The sequence below is a fragment of the Haliaeetus leucocephalus genome, unplaced genomic scaffold (genome assembly GCF_000737465.1).
Source record: "Haliaeetus leucocephalus isolate CR32 unplaced genomic scaffold, Haliaeetus_leucocephalus-4.0 Scaffold173, whole genome shotgun sequence".
Taxonomy (NCBI): Eukaryota; Metazoa; Chordata; class Aves; order Accipitriformes; family Accipitridae; genus Haliaeetus; species Haliaeetus leucocephalus.
This window is the reverse complement of record NW_010972609.1, coordinates 10,141,950-10,158,088: the sequence shown is the minus strand read 5'-3', so window position 1 is coordinate 10,158,088 and position 16,139 is coordinate 10,141,950. Positions and strand designations below refer to the sequence as shown.

Genomic DNA, 16,139 nt, shown 5'->3' with positions numbered 1-16,139 from the left:
AAGCAATGGTATGAATATTATATTCCTCTTTAATCTATTCTCAAGGACTGTGGTGTCAGACACATCACACCAGGTATAATGAGACCAGCAACAATATACATGGTGGGATTATTACTAGCATTTTGTTAACATACTGCTCTTCATCTACAAAACGAGTATACAGAAGCTCTGAAAAAGCATCTGACCTTTATTTTTATGGACTCCAGTAAAACAAGAGAACACATCCTATTAAAAGACAAAAACTGACACTAAACAACCATGAAAACCTTGAATAGTAACAGAGGGATGTGCAATAAACTCGCAGAATGCAATCGTCCTGGTTTTGTAAGATGTGGCACTGTTCCCAATAAGACAAAGAATTCCGTACATGCCAATAACAGGTTTTTGTTCAAAAGACACTTTTCAGAAATGGCCAACCTGTATCTCTTGAAATACACATGGTTTGCAACAATTCACATTATCAGCAGCAGAGGTTTGGTGGCTGGGGAGCATTAGATTTCCTATCTGCATGAGCAAGTGAGCCAGCAGAGACTGGTATTTCCCAGGGAAAACCATCAGGCTAGGGCTTGCTGCACACACATGCCAGCTCAACCCCACATGTACAGTAGAGAGCCAGGGCTCTGTCCAACCTATTGACTATGCCTGGGCCCTTCCCCTCCTCTCAGCTTTTGTATCAGCTGCCTTACGCCTCCTGGCCACAGCAATATTTTAGTTTGTATCTTACAGTAGACAATGGGAACATGCAATAACGTTAACAAAAAAATCTGTGACGTTTGGTGGTACGACTGAGACAGTTTCTACAATTCCAATAGTTCGGTGACATCTCAAAGCAATACTGCAGTCTAACTCTCCCCAAAACCTCCATCATAATTAATGTAGTATTTCCCTAAAATTTGAATACATCTCCAGTTAAGACCACATTTCTTAAATCAGATTTTTGTGTCTTTTTAACAGACACTGTTGAAATTACTTGGTCTTATGACCTGCAGCTAAAAGAATTCATCTCTACAGCAAAATGTTGACTTGCTGAGTCCCACTGCAGCAAGGCCAAATTTAAGTAAGTTCTTGATAATCTATTTTTTCCTCAAACCAATACAGGAAAGCTCCAAAATGTCCCAATTTACATATTGCTCCAAATAATACAGTTGAACAAAGTGCACAGACAAATTATAAATCATGCTTTTATCTTAATAAATAATTTCATATGTCATTAAAATAGATGTACTAAATACTTGCTTCTAACTAGCTGCCCAGCGTCAGGAGTTCAGATGTTTTCATACTGGCCAATCTTACTCCTGAGAAATGGAAATTTCCATTTTATATTTTCAAAGATATGAAAATACTGTTGGGGGGGGGGAGCATAAAAACTATGCCTCCTTACTTGATCTGTTTCCTCTGCATGATTTGAGTTATATTTGCTAGTTTTATTGAGAAAAAAAACATTCTATTTTAACTTCAGTAAGACTTCAGATGCATTCATTTCTATGAACATTAAGGTCCTTCTTGGGTCTTCAAATCACTGGGAAGAAAAATAACATTTTTTTCCTAGAGAAAAATTGGATTTTATTGCTTTATTAAAAGGTGACGTCAGTATTTCTTTCCTCAGAAAAGGAAATTTCCTCAACTTCCCATTTTCTTCTGCCATCTGTTTTGTACTAAGATATAGCAAATAAAGGGGATTTGTATTTCATTCCTATTGTCTAAAAACATCTCATTTTTTTTTATCCCAGGAATAATCAAAAAAGTAGAAGCAAAATCTGCAGCACATCTAGACAATCCTGTTTTCTGGTCTGAAAGAAAATTTCTAACTCTGGAATACACAGCAGGTGCAGTATTCCATTGGTCACGATTTTGGGCAGAGAAATACAGTTTCACAGAAAATTTCAATTTTTCTTCCAATTCTGAAGCTAAACTTAGAGCTTGGAAAAGGCCAATGCCTGTGCCAAAAAAGCACACTCTGGTACATGCTGTGAAATTTTAGCTGGTCAGCTTCAGTTTTCATCTGCTAACTGTAGGTAATTTTACTCCAAAGACCACTGCTGAGGCAACGTTGAATTTTGTTCCAAACAGTAGAAAAATATCTACTGTGAACAAACAAGAAATACAACAGACAACAAAACTTACCTTTGATGGTGACCTGAGGTAGCATTTGCTCAGCCAGTGCTAATTTATTTCTATACTTAAGTGAAAGCTGTATTTAGCACTCACCTTTTTAGAAATATCGGTCAACAAACTGCTGCAAAATAATTTCAGCTGGTTTTGGGTTAGAGGAGAGTGGGCTTAAAATACCAATGTCTCAATCAAATCCCTAATTTGATACAATAACTTAGACAGGGGCAACAAGGCAAATTATAACCAAATGTGATCACATTACAAATTTTAAAACAAATACTACTACATTCTCAGGTATCAGACTGAAAACACTGACGTCTATAAAATATTTCTGACAATGAATTGCATCAAGTAAAGCTAAAACAGAACAACTATTCAAATGAAAGTCAAAAGAAGTCATCCACATGTATTACTCTCATAGGTAGCTGCCACTGTTATGTTGATGTTTATTCAGCACAAAGTTATTTAATTTCTCAGTAAAAAAACTTAGTAGATGAACCGCAAGCACCTTCAGTGAGTCTCTGACAAACTAAGATGTCACTGTGATAAGTAGAACTACCACCATGAACCATGGAAGCAGAAAGTATGCTTTCTTCTTGAAGTATGTTTGTGCTTGTGATGACAAAGAGGACAAACTTATCCTTTTTTTTAATTGCGTGATACAAATTTTAGGAGCTCAGAGTTGAAAATGACCTGGAAAAGCTAACACCCATTCATTAAAAAAAGTACTTCAAGCCATTAAGATAAATCACTTCAATAATTACCAAAACTAAATTATATCTAAATTATTAATAATATGGACAGTTTTCTTCCTGTTTTTCATATCAGGCAGATCTGCATAGACCTGAGCATTTTGTCCTTTGTCCTTCCAACAATAAATATCTTAAATCCACTGCCAAGTAGTATCTGCTACATCATTGTACCACATGGTCCTATATTTTAATTATTTTGCTTCTCCACATCACTCTAAACAAATTTTTGCTTATCCTAACAAAACAAAGACAACCAAAAAACAAAACCTTCATATACTGTACCTGCAATGCACAGTTCATCATTCGCACAATGTAGTCAAACTGCTGATGGTCCAGTATTGCTCGATTTTGTTTAACATGCAGGCCTAATTCCTGTGTTAGGCAGTGCCGAGCTGCCTTTCCTTTTAGGGCTCTCAGAGCTGCAGGCAGGGTCTGGAGAGAAGAAAATCTAACTTTATGAAAATGAAATTAAATAGCACTATTCATACTGATAATCATTCATTCCTCATTAAGAAACTTCAAGTGACAGTATAGTAAAGAAAAACTTTGGAAATGGCTCATTAGCTTGAATATCAAACTTTCACATAATGGTTGATTTAGCTTAAGTCATTAAGTATTAAATTTTCCCCATGTTTTTTTTTCCAATGCATTACACAGCATTTCTCACCTACATCTGTAAATAGAAATAAATGACTGAATATAGTCAGGCATTGAATGGATCAGAAATGGATTACTGTTCATGAAAGCAAGTGTTCTATTCTGTACCAGCCAGGCCAGGTCTCGAGTTAGCGTATCAAGGCCAACTAGCATGTTTTTTGATAAGCAGTGAATGACAAATGGCTTTAGAAGTGGCATACCTCTCATAGCAATGAGGCCACAAGACTGTTATGCAGTTTACCCTAAAACAGTGCCAACAGAGTATTTATGCCAATGTTTTAAAGACGCAGCAAGTGCTACATCAGTGATTATCAACTGCAGCTTTTTAGACTAGATTTAATGGGTGGCAACAGATAAATAAGAAAAGGCAGCCTATTGTCTGAGGACAAATTTACCATGCAGGGGCACAAAAAACTACTGAAATTTTCCAAGTGCCTGTAAGTTGAAAGAGGTTAAAAACTACTGTGCTACACATGCATCCAAACTCTTTAAAAAGATCCACCCATTTTATTAGCACTTTCCCCATATGCATTTCCATAATATAACTTGTAAATCAAGAAATGTTCATTTTCTATCTTGAGCTGCACAGCCTCAGAGATATACAAGTGATACTTTTCTGAGAAATAAAAAAAATTCTTAAAATAATTTTACAGTCATTTGCATATGTAGAATTAGATTTGAATGTAAGTTTGAGTGATTGTTCTAGAATCAGTAACTGAAAACTATGGATAGAATCTACAACACCCGGCAAATTCTTAATGTAAAAAATAAGAATGTCAAGGATGACAACTTAGTAGTATATTTTAGTGAAGACAGACATGCCCAATATTTACATTCACCTCTGATTTCTATCAAATTATTGATTATTTAAACCAGCAAAATTTACTGCACTGAAAATTTCAAAAGAGCACTGGTTGACAAACACTGAAACATCTATGTATACCTCTTGTTTACATTCCTCCTAATCAATACTGCTAGACCAATATACAGCCCTTTTTTAAAAAAAAACATGTGGACAATACTATTTATAATGGGAACACAGATTAGCAAAAAGGGCATCAATGCACTCAGGTAGTATTACAAACAGGTTTTCAAATCCATTAGCTTCATATTGCATGCAGTATTGCATTTAGATGATGACTTTTATGGCTTATTTCACTCATTTAAATGGTTAAAAGAACCATTAGTATTTGAAATGACTTCAAAATGCACTTTGTGACAAGGTCAGTCTCTATTCACTCATTAACAGAACAGAGGCTTATTTGGGAAAGTTAAAATTTTATTTTGTTACCTTTTCAGTCTCCAAAAATTTGTTTTCAAAAATGAATGAGATGCAGTTTCTAACAACTTCCAGCCTTTGTGCACTGTTGAAAACTGTACTTCCTTTTTCCATTATGGAAACTAACAAAGAAAAAGAAAAATATACGTCTGTGAAATGTCATCTGCAAGAGCCACAAAGAATAACAGAAAGTTCTTTAGGAAAAAAAAAAAATTTTTTTAATGTGCCCTCCATTTTGTTCTGTTAAACAAATACCATTAGTAGGCATATACAGATGGGAACATAAGATCCTAAACCTTTGGTTTTCCTGTACTATCTGAAGAACACAGTGCTCTGAATTTTAACTAGAGCAGTTGATTCTTTTTACTACTGGTTCTATTTGTCTCATACAGGCACAAAGAGATTCCAACCTGTAACATACTAATGAAATATATAAATAAATAGAAAATAATTTAAAAAAAAAAAAAGCATGCACACGTGTGTGTTCTGCAATGAACTACATAGCCTTGCATATTTTGTAGCAGTAGATAACTATTTTTTCCTAAAGAATTCATTAGTCATGCCAAGAATTCTGTGACATGGAAGAAAACCTGACAAACCTGTTCTCTCACATAGATTCCAATTTGCTGAAATCTAAAGATTATTTTCTTAGTGCGGTGTTTTGCCCTGAATTTTCAACAAAATTCAGAATGGAAGAACTAACATTCTCTTCTTCTATTTAGTATCAAATAAATAGAATATAAATCCAGAATATGCCCTTCTTGTAGATAATAATGAGCTCCTAATATCCATCAATATTGACACACAGGACAGCAGGGAGTATTAGTGTGAAAACTGTTGCTTGGAAAAAACAAAAAAAAAAAGAAAAAAGAAAAACCCCAAACCCCAAAACTTTGACATAAAAATTAACTTCTTAAAAAAAGAAAACCTTCTCTTGCATGTAGCCTTTTAAATAAAGGCAACAGAACACAAGCACATACCCTTTAAATTTTCTATAAGTAACAGATTCAATGATATAGTCAACAGCAAAAGCAGGTGAATAGAGTTTATCCTCTTCTCACATAAATCCAAAGAGAAACAGGGCTGGAACGGGCCTCAAGAGGCCATCTAGTTCATCCTGCTGTCCCTAGAGAGGATCAACTGTATTTATGTTATTTCTCATGTTTGTCTAATATGTTCCCAAAGTTCTGTGATAACAGAGACTTCATGGCTTCACAAGAAATGAAGTGCCTCACAATCCTCATTTTACCAAGTTTTTCCTGACAAATAACTCTAGTTTTGTGCTGCAGTTAAACTCATTATTTCTTATCACTACAGACCATTCCCTTTCTTTTTTTAACAGCCTCTTATGTAACTGAAGACCACTATCATGCATTCCCTCAGTCTTCTACTTTTCAGTCTAAACAACTCTCCATCTTTCATTGTAGGTCACATTCTCCAGACCACTGGTCATTCTTGTTTCTTCCTTCTGGACTCCCTCCAACAGAACCAAAAATGGAGGCAGTATTCCAGTGCCCAAAAATGGATACAAACAGTCCAGCTGATGTCTTACTAAGTACAACAAAAGGATTTCTCCATGGGGCTCACTGACTGTGCTCCTGTTTATACACCCTACTAAGATGTTTGTCTTTTTTGCAATAGCTTGGGTCATGTTTGCCCTATGGTCATTAAAATCCCCAAATCAATTTCTGAAGAACTGTCGCCTAGTCAGCTGATATGCCTATGCAAGTGCAATACCTTATTTGAAGAAAAATAGTAAAGGACAAAATTCAGCAGAGACTAGAGACTAGATCTCTAATTTTTCAAGATTGATTTGAATTCTAATGCCATCCTTCAAAAGTTTTGCAAGCTCTGCCAGCTTCATGTGTCCTGCAAGTTTACTAAACATACTTGTTTATGCCAAATTCACATTGATGAATGTGACTATGACTAATAGAATTTTTCTGGCATTAAAATTAAATTGACAGGCCTACAATGTCTACTACATCTGTTCTTTGTATTTAAATATAGGTATATTTATTTTGAGACAGAAGCTATGTTTGTTCCTTGCCTTTTTCCAGTAACTTACATGTCTTCCACTACTGTAAAAGGAGAAACCTTTTACGTTTACGTAGAACTGAATGTAACAGTTCAAAGCTTGTTCAGCCAGTCCTACAAGTAACCTACGATGATATTCATCAGACCCAGATGAGTAGACGCTATCTAATTGAATAGTTTAGTCTAACTCGGATCAAATCCTTTTTTGTTGTAATTATGCCACTCACACTCCAGATTTTTGACTTCATAGTAAGGGCTGATGCAAAAGATCTTTTAAAATTGCAAAGGCAAACAGGCAAGTCTATGTACTAAAGGTTGCTATGATCACTAAAAATACAGTATTAACGTGACATTGGGAGCAATGCATTGCAGCCATGCTAATTATATATTCAACTCATGAGACAGGATGACAAATAGGCAAGTCGGGGAACAAGTAAACATACCAACAGGGGGACCTGCTGGAACGACGCACTTCTTGTCCCCCCGGGTGGCAGCAGGGGCACCCTGACTCCTTGCGAGGCCTTCCTGGAGGAGCTCCTGCACCCGGCACTCATTGATTCGGGGGAAAGGGAGGATGTGAACCCGCAAGTGGGAGCCCTCCGTGGGCCGCGGCACTTTCTGGAATGCTATGTGGGGGTTGGGATTCTCCTGCCGGTCAAAAGCAAAAGGTTATAAGCAAATGTGTTACGTAGTGTTAACACCTGTCTCATCCAATTTTATTGTTGTTTTGTATCTGTCATACCTGAAAGATTAAGAAGCCAAGTATCTAATGCAGCTGACTAATATCATGTTTCATATTCATATCACCCTTGATTCATTATCTGTAATACTTCAAACTTTGTTAAAGGCTTTTATAAAATTATTTCTGTCAATATGCAAAATTCAAAAAGAAAGACAGCAAAAGAAAATCACTGCTTAACTTAGGTCGATTTTACGTAGCTTAATGAATATTTAGGACTTGAATAGAAATTAGTTTGACAAACAACCTCTTCATTAGAGAGAGGGTTAAAGAACATTAAAACATAAAATCTCTTTGCCAAGTACTGAGAAATATTCTCATCTTGATCAAGACTACAAAGTGAAAATTTGTTTTTGTACCCTGTTGTATCAAACTATGGCCATCCCTCACTAGGGACCAATTTTCTATCTTCTGTATGTCCCACAAAAATATGTCAAACAGCTCACTGTTTGCCCTAAAAAAATGAAAAAGTTTAATACAGGTGATCAAAGAGAGTAAATGATGGGCCTAAATTACATGAAAAGTAAAAAGCTATCACATGAGATTTTGGGCTGTTCTCAAAGGATAGAAAAGACTTCTATTGTTGCAAAATTATCAGAATTTCCACTGTGAAAACAAGTGTTTGCCTACAATGATTTTTCACTCACTCTTTTATGGTCTTTTTATTCTTTTTGTTTAAAATAAGATGTAATAAGCAGCCCCAAAGAAAGCTTTTATCCTTGCTTTTGGGTTTTCTTGCAGAGGTCTTCAGAATTAAAAAAAATTAAAAATCTGTTCACATAGCAGAACACTGACTTACTTGTTTTGCCAAAATAACTGCTGCATCTGCTACTATGTAATTATTGTATTTGTCTTGATCTTGACATTATCATACAATACTGCAAGATTGAAGACATTAGCAAAGTATGCCCTGTACCATAAAACAGAGATGTGACTGTACATGGGATATTTGAAGACTTGCTCTATGTAGGTAAGCTCTGTTGGTGTTTGTCAATACCAGATGCAGTATCAGTGCAATATGTGTTCTTATATGTGAACATGCATCTTCTGCCTCTGGTGTTCAACAACTGGAAAGACCAACTGCCTCCGCGTTGATTTCAGCTTGTTTAAAACACACTTTCCAGAAAGGCATCCTGAAGAGAGCAAGATATGAAAATTCAACATTTCTTTTAATTTTTTTCCCTCAAGTGGTTGATATCTTTCCTGTTTGTTTTGGTTTTGGTTTTTTTTTTCTGGCTTCAGGTTGTATCTTTTCCAAAATACAGCCAAGATCTACATGTTCCATGAGGATTCTACCACCATTCACAGGATCACAACTCACATCTTGAGGAGTGCAATGATCAATCAAACAAAAGAAGATATTTTCATCTCTTCATTCATATACCAGGGTTATCATTAATCATGTTTGAATTGTTATCCAATTTGACTCTATGCTGTTACTTATTACTGGCTATGTACCACTGCCAAAGAGTGCTACTCAATCAACTAGGTTTCTGTTGTACAAGCACAACTAGCTTACAATAAAACTTGTAAACAGGAGCTAGCTTGATACTTTCATTTACAGGAGCAAAAGGCAACAAGGAGATCAAATGCATCAACTTGAGAAATAGCAGTCAAAACAAACCAGCGACTTAGCCATACAAATTATCTGCAGAGGAAAGTTTAATGAAACAAGCCAAAAAGCTAGCTAGGGGGATGAAAGCAGCAGACACCAGGAGAAGCAAGGCAAAGAAAGGGAACACAATCTCAGGAGAGGGTAACAGATGACATATAGCAGAAAAAGCCAGAAAGGGAGAATAAATAACTATTCTGTGTTCCATTTCATGGAGAAGACAAATCCAGAGGAAAGGTACAGAAAGAGTTACTTTAATCTTGGCCATCACAAACCTAATCCCAGCTGTACATGCTTTTAGGAATGTAGAACTAATGTCTTCAACTACTAAAGCAGTATATGCCAAAAACTTGTCTACATTTTCCACTTGTACCAGCTAGACTAATACAAACATTATCTCTCCCTAACAAACATTGTTTCTTATATGTATTTAGACTGTCACAGCTACAATATGACGACTATTTAAACTGTGGAACAGGATGTCAAAATATGTCATGCACTGAGTTTAAAATCAGGCAGCTCTAGGCGTAACTTAAAGAAGCAATGTTACTCATCACAGTGCTTTATTCAAAGATGACTTTTAAATATACTAAGTCATTGACTTAGTGCTAGTGAAGTAGCAGGTCAATCACAATGTTATAAATAAATCTCATCACAAGAAAAGACTAAAATGAATTAGTTTTGACACTGATTTTAAGAAATAATGTAAGCGAAAAGTTGCACATATGCACACTCACTTATGCTTTATAGGCTCTTTCATTCTAAAAAGGATCTATATCCCCTAGAAAACAAATACAAATGTTCACCATTTCCTTTGGAGTATTTTAGTGTCATAGTAACAATTATACTGTTGGAAGCAATTTCCCATAATTATATGCTTATAACATTAAAGCCCTTAACTCTTGGGGAGATCAAAACTTTTAAGACAGATGGATTTTCAAGAACCTTTAGTGCAATACTCCTCATTTTTTCTGCTATATCTTCCCCAAATTTGAATTCACTCATCTCTGCCATCTGATAAAAAAAGAACCAGACTAATTTACTTTAATATTGACCATTGACTTTCTAATAAAAACTAGCAGTCCAGAATGTTGCAGAACTGTCAACTAATATACGTTCTGACAGTGCTAACCTGAAAGAAAGACCTGAATTTGGAAAATACGTGTTGCTATATAGAACTGTATTGGGTCTGGCTGAGATGGAGTTAATACTCCCCATAGCAGCCCTCATAGCGCTGTGCTCTGCATCAGTAGCTAGAAAGGTGTTGATAGCACACCAGTGTTTTGGCTACAGCTGAGCAGTGCTGGCACAGCATCAAGGCTGTCTCTCCAACATTTTGGCAACCCCCAATGGCAGGCTGGGGCAGGGCAAAATCTTGGGAGGGGACATAACCAGGACAGCTGACCTAAACCAACCAAACAGATATTCCATACCATATGACGTCAGCTCAGATATAAAAGCTAAGTAAAGGGAGATGGAAGGGGGGGCATTTTGTCTTCCGGAGCAACCACTACACGTACTGAAGCCCTGCTTCCCGAGAAGTGGCTAGACATAGCCTGCTGATGGGAAGTAGAGAATAACATCATTTGTTTTTTCTTTGCTTTCGCGCACGCAACCTTTGCTATCACTTTATTAAACTGTCCTTATCTTGACCCACGAGCCTTTTGTTATATTTTCTCCCCCCTGTCCAGCTGAGGAGGGGGAGTGATAGAGCGGCTTTGGTGGGCACCTGGCATCCAACCAGGGTCAACCCACCAGTAGCAGAGAATTTAATATTTATTCAGAAGTTTTTATTTCTGATTTAGCTCATAATAGAAGATGATTCCATCAGCACTTATCATTAAGAGAATGCTATAGGATGAGGAGGTATACTATGGAATAAATATTTTATTACAGATGAAATCTCATGGATGAAACGAATCTATGCAACAAAAATTCTGATGCCCGATGTTTCTCTTCATTTTCCACAAGATACATTCTCTTATTTTAAGTCTGAAGCACCAGTGTAAGAATATCAGTGTTAAGATACTCCAATAAGTATGCTATACCACACAAGGACAAGAGACATTTCACACACATTTTTAAATGTGACATGATTTTAGTCCACAATGATGTATTTGCTCTCTCTTCTAATGACTACTATCAACAAGTTAGATTGAAATGTGTATCAATTCCTTCCTTCAAAGAAAGTATAACAGTCATTTGGCAATTTCAGAGGAAAAGAGATGGAGTGCGTGAGTGAGTGAGCGCATCTGAAGACAGACACACAAATTGTGCAACTATTAAACTCAGACTAACCTCATTTAACACACCTTACTATTTACACATTCCATTTACTTGAAATATATAGATGTATTTTTTCATCCCAAATCTACTGACGCAAAAGACTGCTCAATGCACTGGTTGTGAAATTTTGGATTTCCTATGGAAAAGATATTAATTTTACCCCAAACAAAGATTGCGTTGACAGGGACAAAGTCCTTAAAGGCAATTCATTTTGGGGGGAGGACACATACAACTCCCCAAAACGCCCCAAACACCCCGGAGCTTAGCAATACTTAGTAATTCTTGTGGTTTTTTTATAGAAGTGTAGATGTAAATCATAGTTTTGGGGAAGTGGGATATAAAAAAGAAAGGGTGATAAAGGTCTTAACTGACTGCATAACAGATACTGCTCTGTGGAGTCTGAACAACCACAGGAAGTGTGAGGGGGAGGGAGATTAGCCAATGCCAAAAAAAAAAAAAAAAAAAGAGAGAGAGAGAAATAAACAACAAAAAAACTAAAAACCTGCTAAGAGCTTTTACAAAAGCACCATGTAACATAAAGGCATGATAGCAAGGCAAGAATGAAACTGGAAATGGTATTCTAGGAAACCTAAAGAATCCAAGCAACAAGCTGTTAAGAAATGAAACAGTGCTTGCTGAGCACACAAACCATGGACACTGGGTCGGTACAGGAGGAATGATCTGCCAAAAGTATAAATTATGCCAAATTGGATATATAGTTTTCATATAGAAAATTGTTGAGAGGCAAGAAAAGAGATGTATTTGGCATGGATAGGTTGCATCAGAGAAAATAACAGTTTATATACATTATGTGAATAGACGCTAACAAATAAGAATGCTAAGTCGCAGTTAATAGGTAAATTCATATTAGTATATTGAACTTCCTTCACGTGTACAAAATTTTTCACATTTAAAGTTCCAAAGTCTTTTGTCATAATGCAGATGATGACTACCACAAGCAGTCATTTCCATTTTCAGATACTGGATCAATCTCAGACACATGAATTTTCAATGTTACTATCTCAACTCCAAAAGTGCAGCAGGTATAGTAAACTTACATTTTTGAAGAGCTGTTCTGCAAGTTCTCTAACATGCTTTATCATTTTTGGTGGGTTACCTTCCTCAGCTTTAATTCTTTCGACTTCAAAGGCTACCAACTTAAAAAAAAAAAAAAAGTAATTCAACTAAAAAAATAATTTCTTTCTTAAATTATGATATGTTAATCTTAAATTGAAACTGAGCAAAGAAAACCAAACACTGAAAAATGTGCAATGTCACGTCACTCTGGAACATGAGACGTTTTCACTTTCTTATAGAGCTTCTGTTACCAGATTCTATGGTCCCATGCAACACAGGAAGTCCTACATACCTAAAACATTCCTTTAACATTGCTAATAGCATAATCCATATTTCTCATATATTCTGCTACTATGCAGAATTTATACCAAACTCTATTTGTACTCTACATTCAAATAAAAGCCAGCACAGTACAAAAATGGCAGTACTTTTTAAAAGAAAAAACGTTTGTCCCAGTTTATATTGTTGGGTATGTATTTAATTTAATATTTCTCAATTACTTTTTCAATGTTTCTAAGAATGTAATTAAATTACTCAAAATAATTCTGTTCTAGCACATGTGATGCATTATGAAGTTCCAAACCTGACAATAGGAACAACATTACCATGATTTATACAACTATTTCACTTCATACATATGAGCAGGGCATGATTTTATGGAAGTAAGCTCGAAATGTATGCTTAATAGAAAAATAGAATTGAGAAGATTAGTATAACCTTTATACAAAAACCAGTGAGGATTTGGAAGCATTTCAATAGTTTTTAACATGCTGAAATGTCATAGGTACATTTTAATTTACTTGGGAATATAGAAACAGTTTTCACCTCATCAAAAAGATCACAGGCTCTGAAAGGAGGACCCCTCTCTGACACAAAACCAGCAAATGCCATTCCATTGAGAACTTTGGTTAGAAAGTCATTCTCAATTAAGCCTCGCTGCCCCAAGAAGGCTGCCTGCAATAAAGATTAAAAAAATGCATGTACTTTATCAGTATCAAAACTACCACCAACTACTTACGTGCTAACAGTTAAACATTTTCACCAGCTTATAGCAGTATGTGGTACTTTCTAGTTAAATCTTTTATATTACATATTATCTTTTTATACCTAAATTCAGGAGTGATGTAACAGGAAGTTTGGTGCACACATTTTATAAATCTCACAAGTAATAAAACAGAAAACTAGTACTTTTAAGTGTTGTCTTCTAACTAAATACGTATGTTTCCAAAATTCCTTAATGACTCCTCAAAGAATTTCTTTGTATTAAATTTTAATGTTAACTTTGTTTCATGTTTCATCACTGTCCCTACAATTAATTCCACTAAAATACATTTATATAGTGCTATGTCAAAATGATACACTAATCATGTGTAGATTTTTTTTTTTTTTAACCTTAACACTTGTTCAAAAGGCAAGCTTATGGAAATTACATGACACGAATACTAACTAAATATACACAACTGCTTCTCTTTTACCTTATGGAAATGAATTACTGGTTCAGCATGAATTCTGATCAGCTGAAGACATGACCGGTATCCTTGGAAAAGTTGTGCAAATAGCCTAAGGAAGATTGCTCGCACTTCTTTATCCTGTAAACAGCAATTAAATATGCTGTCAAAACATTTTTGTATTCTAAACTTTCCCACACTTTGTATAAAGCTATCTGAGAAATACCTGCAAATTCAAACAATGCAGCAGCGTAGCATAGAAGTGGAGATACTTGTACACATATGAAATTATCTTATATGAGGCTACAGTTTCACTGACCTGTCCGCAGATGGCAATGACAGATTTAGTACATATTCAACTGTTTTCTCCTACTGCTCTCTTCTGTGCCTGCACAACAGGCTGTGGGCAATGCAAGTCTAACTGTTGGGTTGGTCATGTGGTGAACCACACGAAAGAGCTGCCATGAAAGATGTTAAATAAAGGAAAGAGCGTATTTTAGCTTAGATTTATTCCCTAAAATAAGTGTGGCTCTGCAGCACTACACAAGCAGTGCCATCAAAGTGGGCAGGGATGGCAGGGAACCACAGGAGCCTAACCTGGCATTACTGCTGCTGCAGGAGCCTGGCTCAGAGCATCACAGGCATCACCATAGTCATCTGCTGTGGTTCCGCCAGCTGGATGAGACCAGGAGACTGCCCCAAGTTTGCTCAGCTACTTGTCTAGGACTCTTCCAACTCATGTCTTCACTTGCCAATCTACTGCAGCCAAAATAAGCCAGGTTAGTTTAAAAAGTTTAAAATAGTAGATCTTTAAAGTCTTGGTTTATTTTGATTTAAATAAGGGAGTGCTTACATAAACCTTGATGGATTAATGGAAATGATGTGAACGGTTGGGGGCAGACTTGGGGCAGTGACAGCTTCAGCTGGCCCAGATGTGTTCACAAGTATCCCAGACTGATCAAATCCTGTGTCACCCACGTTATTTTATCTTAGCTCAGGGACCTACTCAGATTGCAGCCATGTCTAAAACCTAAGATCCTGAAATTGTTTTATGACCTCAGGTTTTATGGTGTCTCAAAGGACTTTTTAAACAAACTCTAACTTTAAAAGTTACAAGCAGCAAAGAATATTGGATTAACTAAACAGGTAAACAGCTGATCAGCTAATCAACAAGTAAATACAACCTAAGTTAAAGGTGATTTTTTAAAGAAATAAGTTTAGGTATGTATAAGATTCTATAAAGCTGTCCTATAGGAATAGTTTTCTAGATGTATTTTTATTCTTCAATGGAACATGACTGATGTTATCAAATTTTTAACTTAATTTTGTAAGGGCTCACTTTACTGAGAGATATTCTCATTTTCTTTGCACCCAGGCTGCTCTCTAGAATTTTAACAGATACATTTGTACCCTGACTTTTTGGACTACTTGAAAACATGGTTCTTTCTTTCAGATTAAACAAAATTCTTATTTTGATACAAAATTATATTAATTTAGAACTTCACTATTCAAAGTGAGATCTTAGCTGAATTCTGTCTGCCATTAGATTAAATGAATTCTGGATGACATTTCCTGTCTTCAGCAATAAAAAACCCCAATCTTAAAGCAATAAATAAGAACAACAAATATATCGTACCACTCTAAGAGTTTTACGTTTTTGAATACACCTACACAAAAACCCCAATGTGTGTTCTTGAATTGGCTTTTGGATTTTAGTTTGGACTACCAACTCAAGTTCAATTCTAGACATACCTACAAGTTAAAACCAGCACCTTTACCAAGTTGTTAAGTTATCATGGCTTCACAACTACTTTTAATCTAAATTAACTAGATTATAGTACAAAACTTTCTACAGACTTTTTTTAGTATAGCCAGTTACATATAGTTTCATTCAGGTTGAGGTTCATTAAAGCCATTTAACCATGTATGGTTAAAAATCATACAACTCATTTCCCCAATATGTTAAAGCACACAATGTATAATAATTACCATTATTATTGCAAAACCAGTGACTTATGTTTTGCTGACACAGCTACCCCTCCTATCTTTACTCATATTTACTCTAAAAATCTAGATCTTGAATAACATTTTTAATGTTTCTGAACTTTTTTTTTTGGGGGGGGGGGGGGCGGAGGGGTGT

General features: G+C 35.7%; 1 protein-coding gene across 1 annotated transcript in view; it reads right to left on the bottom strand.

Moving 5' to 3' along the window:
* The window catches only part of SBF2 (SET binding factor 2), a 290,062-nt gene that overhangs the window by 111,917 nt on the left and 162,006 nt on the right, over positions 1–16,139 (bottom strand). The window contains exons 11-16 of the mRNA XM_010563796.1: positions 14,027–14,140; positions 13,377–13,505; positions 12,533–12,631; positions 7,281–7,485; positions 4,813–4,922; positions 3,147–3,296 (exon numbers count right to left, since the gene is read on the bottom strand). Of these exons, the coding sequence (XP_010562098.1) occupies positions 3,147–3,296; positions 4,813–4,922; positions 7,281–7,485; positions 12,533–12,631; positions 13,377–13,505; positions 14,027–14,140 (807 nt within the window). The remainder of the gene's footprint in view (positions 1–3,146; positions 3,297–4,812; positions 4,923–7,280; positions 7,486–12,532; positions 12,632–13,376; positions 13,506–14,026; positions 14,141–16,139) is intronic.